Source organism: Piliocolobus tephrosceles, chromosome 7 (assembly GCF_002776525.5).
Source record: "Piliocolobus tephrosceles isolate RC106 chromosome 7, ASM277652v3, whole genome shotgun sequence".
Taxonomy (NCBI): domain Eukaryota; kingdom Metazoa; phylum Chordata; class Mammalia; order Primates; family Cercopithecidae; genus Piliocolobus; species Piliocolobus tephrosceles.
Genome location: NC_045440.1, coordinates 41,633,273 through 41,641,542, shown reverse-complemented (window position 1 = coordinate 41,641,542; position 8,270 = coordinate 41,633,273). Strand labels below are relative to the sequence as shown.

The following is an 8,270-nucleotide window of genomic DNA, read 5'->3' as shown; positions in this document are numbered from 1 at the left end:
GTTGTTGTCATCCACATCAACTGTCTTTTTCATGAAGTATAATATTTTGAGAGAGAGATGTAAAAATTAAAGAGAAAATCTGTTTTTGGAATGCAACGATTCTAAATCATTTCACTAAGAAGCACCCTTTGATACGCTGGTCTGAACTTTTAATATAAAACCTAAACAGTACTTATTTCTGAAGTAGAATTTTCTCCAGTTTTAATAACTTCATACATAGCAATACTAAGGACATCAACCTGTGCTTTTGAGATTTTGATAGGTGTTCTAATAACGTAATATTTTAGATATGGCTCATTGTCAAGGCTGGGTGGACGGAGATTTCATGAACTGGCTACAGAAAGCTAACTAAACTCTTAATGACTGAATAATGGTTTGCATTTTGCTTGAGCCAAAAAAGATGTTTAAGCCACGTACCACCACATTCTCTGCTTAACATTCCTAAGTTTCTTTATTCTTCATAGTTTTCTAATGAACAAATAATTAGTTTTCCTGAGTAAGATTATAAAAAAGTTAACCTTTCTTCCAAAAGTATAAAGACAAATAAAATGTCGACTCACAATACAAATTTTTTACACAGCATTACAGGTGCAGAGATACTGACTGCTCCTCTTCATTATGATTGGCCCATCCTTTAAAAAGACTGTAACAGAGAATTCAATTGTCTAAAATACTTCGAAGTACAGAAATTAAATGCTTTAGCCCATAAACATATCCCTCATCTATTGTGTTGCTAGGGAACACATGAGCAAAATCTATCATTCGTACTTCTACTTCAGCGATCTCTTGGCAACCAGTGGGAAGATGGCAGAAAACTTTTTCTAGTTGGTAAAGTACATTTCCATTTAAATGTTCCTGTGACATGCTTTTCCATCCATTGTCTTGCTCCAGATTTTCAACTTTCAATGAAGTCTGACTGTGATGCTTTTTTGTATACATTTTCCTGTGACGAGCATACATTTTGGACAAGCTTTTGCCCACTGAAGCCTCTATTTTTCTATTACCTGTGGAACTTAACACATGAAAGTTATTATTGTACTCTAGTACTTCTGTGTCTGACAGTTGTCCTTTGAACAAAAACTTTTCTGCCAAAGTTCTGTCATTCAACTTTGTAGTGGTTGGCTGAGATGAACCTTCATAAACTAATAGTAATGAACTTGCCTAAAAGTTAAGCTGCTTCTGGTTTTCAAACCACTGCAGAATTTTCTCAATCTTCTGAATACTGGCAGCAACAGCATCTTTTCTTAAGCAATATCCATTATGAAAAAATCTGGAGACTCCATCCTTTATAGTTTCTTTTGTTAAGCTTCTTCCATAATGCTGATTTTGTGTCTCATAGCTATCGGAATGAACATGATAAACCCTCATGCCAAGCACCAAGAACCCAATCTCTTCCATTAATGGGTACTTGCTGACCTGTTGCTGAATCTTCTCAGATGAGGCAAAAGGATCATAGCTTTTTTGCCCTATCTTTACATCCATTATACAGGGCTTATTAAATTTATGGGTCACATCTTCCAGTTTTAGGTATAAATCGTTTGGTGCAGTGGGAGGTGACCAGATGCCATAATATTTTGGCAAATATTTTCGTAGCTCTAGAAGAACACCATCAAAACAGTCAGCAGCATAAACCATATTATAGAATTCCAGCTCTCTTGGGCCCCTTGGAGGTGGTTGTAACTGTTTCAAAACTGTGCCATCTGGATGTTGTAGTATACCCACTTTGTCCTTCCCGTACATGTGCCTGGCCACCTGATGCGAGAGGGGTATGCAGCCGTTGAGGAAGCGGAGTCTGCCGCCCGCCGACTGCGGTGTGCCCTCACGGGTGGACTCGATCGCTGGTGGCGTCCGCATTTCTGGGCGCTGCCCAGTGGACAGAACCGAGCCGATGAGGAGCAGCAGCGGCGCCCCGCGCTCCCTGGGGCCCTGACGGCGACCTTGAAATCACTGTTTCTGTGGAATCTGAGAAAGGACATTTGGAAACGCTTTTAGAATATCCTGAAAAAGAAAGAACCTCAGAGAGAAACCAGAAGGAAGCTTTCTGTGAAACTGCTCTGTGTCACGTGAATTCTGCTCACACATATAAGCTTCTGTTTTCAATGAGCAGTATCATAACACTGTTTTTGTTTAGACTGTGAGGGAGATTCAGGAGTGCTTTGAGGCTTACAGTAAAAAAGGAAACGTCTTCAGATAGAAACAGGACAGAAGTTTCTGGGGAGTTATTTTGTGACGTGTGCATTTCCCTCACCTTTATTCTCCTAGAGATTTCCGGAATTCCTTTTGGAGAAGAAGCTACCAAGAGACATTCAGGAGTATAGAGATGGCTATGGTGAAAAAGGAAATATCCTCAGACAAAAACTGAAAGAAGATTTCTGTGAAACTGCTTTGTGTTAGATATATTTATTCTTCTCGAATAATTAAAACTTCTCTTATATTAAGATGTCTGGAAATTTCATCATGCATGGATACACAAAGGGACATTTGGGAAAAAATTCAGGCCTACGATGAAAGAGGAGATATCTTTAGATAGAAAGTGGAGAGAAGGTTTTTGAGAAACGACTTTGTGATGTATGCATTCCACTCAGGGAGTTATACCTCTTTTCTCACAAGGCAGTGTTTGAACACTGTTCCTGGGAAACCGAAAAAGTGATATTTCGGAGCACATTGAGGACTATGGCGAATAGTGAAATATACTGAAATAAAATCGAGGAAGAGTCGTTCCAACAATCTCCTCTCTGATAGGTGCATTCACTTCACAGAGATAATGCTTCCTCTATGTTGCCCAGTTTCAAAACTCTGTCTTTGAAGCATCTGTGAAGGGATATTTAGTGACGTCCACAGGCTTGTGGTGAGCAAGGAAAAGTCTTCCAATGAAACCTGCCGCTAAGCTTTCTGAGCAACTGCTTTGCGATGTGTGTATTTGTCTCATAGAGTAAAACCGTTCTTTGGATTGAACAGCTTGAAATCACTGTTTTTGTGGAGTATGAGGAAGTACATTTGGGAACGATCCTTAGAACATGGAGAAAGAAATATCCTCAGGTAAAATTCAGCAGGAAGCTTTCTGTGAAACTGCTCTGTGTCATCTTAATGGCTCTCACTCCGTTAAGCCCCTCTTTTCATTGAGCAGTTTTCTGAAAGTGTGTATCCTTAGCATGTGACGGGATATTCGGGAGCAGTTTGAGACTTACGGTGAAAAAGGAAATATGTTCAGAACAAGACTGGAGAGAATCTATCTGAGGAACTGCCTTGTGACGGCTGCATTTCACACACAGTGTTATACCTCTCTTCTCATACAAGGTCGGGAAAACGCTTTTGGAGAAACAGGCACCAAGTGACATATGGGAGCATGTTGGTGCCGAGGGTTAAAAGGGAAATAGCCTCAGACTAAAAATGGAAAAAGCTTTCTAGGAATCTACTCTGTGATAAGTGAAATCATCTCACATACATAATGCTTTCTTTACATAACAAAGCTTGGAAACTGTCATGGACGTATCCACGAAGGGAACTTCGGGAGCATTTTGAGGACAATTGTGAAAAAAGAAATATGTTCAGAAAAAAAGGGAAAGAAGCTTTATATGAATCTACTTTTTCCTATGTTTATTCATCTCACACAGATGAAGCTTTCTTTACATTTCACAGCTTGGAAACTCCCTCGTGGATGGATCCGTGAAGGCATATTTGGGATCACATTCAGGCCTATGGTGAAATAGGAAGCATAGTCAGATAAAAATTGGAGAGAAGTTTTCTGAGAAACTGCTTCGTGATGTGTGCATTCCACTCAGGGAGTTATAACTTTCTTCTCATAAGGCACAGTTTGAACACTGTTCCTGTAAAACCAAAAGAGTGATATTCGGAGCATATTGAAGACTATGGCAAAATTGAAATATCCAATAAAAAACAGAAAAAAGCACTCGAAGAAACTGCTCTCTGACATGTCCATTTTTACACAGGGTTAAAGGTTACTCTACATTTCCCAGTTTGAAAGTCGGTCTTTCAGGGTTCTGCAAAGGTATAGTAAGTGGCAACCGGAGGCCTGTGTTGAGCAAGGAAATATTTTCCATCTAACATTTGAGAGAAACATTCTGCACAACTCTTATGTGAAGTTTGGGTTCATCTAATAGATTTTAATTATTCTTTGGATTTGGTAGTTTGAAATCACTGTTTCTGTGGAATCTGAGAAAGGACATTTGGAAATGCTCTTTAGAATATCGTGAAAAAGAAATACCCTCAGAGAGAAACCAGAAGGAAGCTTTCTGTGAAACTGCTCTGTGTCACGTGAATTCCACTGACAGAGTTAAGCTTCTCTTTTCATTGAGCAGTATCATATCTCTGTTTCTGTTTAGTCTGAGAAGGGATATTCAGGGGCACTTAGAGGCTCACGGTGAGAAAGGAAACGTCCTCAGAAAGAAACTGGAGAGAACCTTTCTAAGGACCTGCTTTGTGACGTGTGCAGTCCACTAACAGAATTCCACTCACAGAATGACGTTGTGCATTCCACTCACACAATGACTTGTGCATTCCACTCATCTTGCTTCTCCTAGAGGATTTTGGAATCCCTTCTGGAGAAGAAGCTACCAAGAGACATTCGGGAGTATAGAGATAGCTATGGTGAAAAATGAAATATCCTCAGAAAAAAACTGGAAAAAAGATTTCTGGAAAACTGCTTTGTGTTACGTATATTTATTCATCTGGCATAGTTAAAACTTATATTATATTAGGCAGATTCGAATCTCCATCATGAACGGATACGTGAAGGCACATTCGGGAGCACATTCAGGCCTTTGGTGAAAGAGGAGGTATCTTCAGATAAAAAGTGGATAGAAGCTTTCTGAGAAAAGACTGTGGAATGTATGCATTTCAATCAGGGAGTTATACCTCTTTTCCCACAAGGCAGTGATTAAACACTATTCCTGTCAAACCGAAAAAGTGATATTTTGGAATGCATTGAGGACTACAGTGAGTAGTGAAATATACTGAAATAAAATCGACGAAGAAGCATTCTAAGAATCTGCTCTCTGATATGTGCATTCACTTCACAGACTTAATGCTTACTCTATGTTATCCAGTTTCGAAACTCTGTCTTTGGAGAATCTCTGAAGTGATATTTAGTGACGCCCAGAGGCTTGTGTTGAGCAAGGAAACGTCTTCCAATGAAACCTGCAGAGAAACTTTCTGAAAACTGCCTTGCTATTTGTGTATTCGTCTCATAGAGTTAAACCATTCTTTTGATTGAACAGCTTGAAATCAATGTTTTTGTGGAATATGAGAATGGACATTTGGGAACGATCCTTAGAACATGGAGAAAGAAATATCCTCACGGAAAATCCAGAAGGAACCTATCTGTGAAACTCCTCTGTGTCGCCTTAATGGCTCTCACTCGGTTAAGCCCCTCTTTTCATTGAGCAGTTTACTAACCCTGTGTATGCTTAGCATGTGACGGGATATTCGGGAGCACTTTGAGGCTTACGGTGAAAAAGGAAATATGTTCAGACCAAAACTGGAGAGAGGCTTTCTAAGGAACTGCCTTGTGATGTGTGCATTCCACTCACAGTGTTATACCTCTGTTCTCATACAGCGTTGGGGAATCCCTTTTGGAGAAACAGGTACCGAGTGATATACGGGAGCATGTTCGTGCCGATGGTGAAAAGGGAAATAGCCTCAGACTAAAACTGGAAAAAGCTTTCTAGGAAACTACTCTGTGATATGTGTAATCATCTCATATAAGTAATGCTTTCTCTACATTCAGCAGCTTGGAAACTGTCATGGAAGAATCCACGAAGGGACCTTCGGGAGCACTTTGAGGACTATGGTGAAAAATGAAATATCTTCAGAGTAGAACAGGAAAGAATCTTTCTGTGAATCTGATTTTTGCAATGTTAATTCATCTCACGTAGATGAGGCTTCCTTTACATTACACAGCTTGGAAACTCCCTCGTGGATGTATCTGCGAGGTGATATTGGGGATCATATTCCGGCCTATAGTGAAATAGAAAATATCGTCAGATGTAAACGGGAGAGAAGCTTTCTGAGAAACTGCTTGGTGACGTGTGCATTCCTATCAGGGAGTTATAACGTTCTTCACATAAGGTACAATTTGGACACTGTTCTTGTAAAACCAAAACTGTCATACTCAGAGCACATTGAAGACCACGGCAAAATTGAAATGTGCAATAAAAAACAGAAAGAAGCACTCGAAAAAATTGCTCTCTGACATGTATATTTTTACCCAGGTTGAAAGCTTACTCTACATTTCCCAGGTTGAAAATCGAACTTTGAGGGTTCTGTGAAGGGATACTAAGTGGCAACCAGCGGCCTGTGTCGAGCAAGGAAATGTCTTCCATCGAATATTTGAGAGAAGCTTCCTGTGCAACTCTTTTGTGAAGTTTGTGCTCATCTCATAGAGTAAAATCATTCTTCGGATTGAGCAGTTTGAAATCACTGTTTCTTTGGAATCTACGAAAGGACATTTGAAAACACTCTTTAAAATATCCTGAAAAAGAAATAACCTCAGGGAGAAAACAGAAGGAACCTTTCTGTGAAACTGCTCTGTGTCACGTGAATTCCGCTCACAAACTTAATCTTCTTTTTTCTTTGAGCAGAATCATAGCACTGTTTTTGCTTAGTCTGTGAGGGGATATTCAACAGTTTGTGGAGGCTTACGGTGAGAAAGGAAACGTCATCAGATAGAAACTGGAGAGAACCTTTCTGAGGAGCTGCTTTGTGACGTGTGCATTCTACTCACAGCATTCCACTCACAGAATGACGTGTACATTCCACTCACCTCTCTTCTCCTAGAGGTTTCTGGAATCCCTTTTGTAGAAAAAGGTACCAAGAGACATTCGGGAGTATAGGGATGGCTAAGGTGAAAAATGAAATATCCTCAGACAAAAACTGGAAAGATTTCTGTGAAACTGCTTTGTGTTAGATATATTTATTCATCTCGTGTAGTTAAAACTTGTCTGATATTACGCAGTTTGGAAAATCTTTCATGCGGGGATATGCAAGGGGACATTCGGGAGCACATTCAGGTCTACAGTGAAAGAGAAGATATCTTCAGATAAAAAGTGGAGAGAAGCTTTCTGAGAAACGACTTTGTGATGCATGCGTTCCACTCAGGGAGTTAAATCACTTCTCTCAAAAGGCAGCATTTGAACACTGTTCCTGTGAAACCGAAAATGTGGTATTTCGGAGCGCATTGAGGACTATGGCGAATAGTGAAATATACCAAAATTAAATCGAGGAAGAAGCAATCCAAGAATCTGCTCTCTGATATGTGCATTCACTTCACAGAGTTAATGCTCAATCTATGCTGGCCAGTTTCAAAACTCTGTCTTTGAAGAATCTGTGAAGGGATACTTAATGATGCCTGGAGACTTGTGGTGAGCAAGGAAACATCTTCTGATGAAACCTGCAGAGAAACTTTCTGAGCATCTGCTCTGTGATGTGTGTATTCGTCTCATAGAGTTAAACAATTCCTTGGATTCAGCAGCTTGAAATCACTGTTTTTGTGGAATCTGAGGGGGACATTTGGGAACGATACTTAGAATATGGAGAAAGAAATATCCTCAGGTAAAATCCAGAAGAAAGCTTTCTATGAAACTGCTCTGTGTTTTCTTAATTCCTTCCACTCAGTTAAGCCTCTCTTTTCATTGAGCAGTTTTCTTTTTTTTTCTTTTTTATTGTACTTTTAAGTTCTAGGGTACATGTGCATAACGTGCAGGTTTGCTACATATGTATACTTGTGCCATGTTGGTGTGCTGCACCCATCAACTCGTCAGCACCCATCAATTCGTCATTTACATCAGGTATAACTCCCAATGCAATCCCTTCTCCTCCCCCCTCCCCATGATAGGCCCCAATGTATGATGTTCCCCTTCCCGAGTCCAAGTGATCTCATTGTTCAGTTCCCACCTATGAGTGAGAATATGTGGTGTTTGGTTTTCTGTTCTTGTGATAGTTTGCTAAGAATGATGGTTTCCAGCTGCATCCATGTCCCCACAAAGGACACAAACTCATCCTTTTTATGGCTGCATAATATTCCATGGTGTATATGTGCCACATTTTCTTAATCCAGTCTGTCACAGATGGACATTTGGGTTGATTCCAAGTCTTTGCTATTGTGAATAGTGCCGCAATAAACATATGTGTGCATGTGTCTTTATAGCAGCATGATTTATAATCCTTTGGGTATATACCCAGTAGTGGGATGGCTGGGTCATATGGTACATCTAGTTCTAGATCCTTGAGGAATTGCCATACTGTTTTCCATA

At 39.9% G+C, this 8,270-nt stretch overlaps 1 protein-coding gene across 1 annotated transcript in view; it reads right to left on the bottom strand.

Moving 5' to 3' along the window:
• Positions 1-1,140: 1,140 nt before the first annotated feature.
• The window catches only part of LOC116418853 (inositol polyphosphate multikinase-like), an 8,698-nt gene continuing 1,568 nt past the window's right edge, over positions 1,141-8,270 (bottom strand). Inside the window, exons 2-3 of the mRNA XM_031935835.1 lie at positions 1,417-1,926; positions 1,141-1,362 (exon numbers count right to left, since the gene is read on the bottom strand). Of these exons, the coding sequence (XP_031791695.1) occupies positions 1,162-1,362; positions 1,417-1,926 (711 nt within the window). The 3' untranslated portion in view covers positions 1,141-1,161. The remainder of the gene's footprint in view (positions 1,363-1,416; positions 1,927-8,270) is intronic.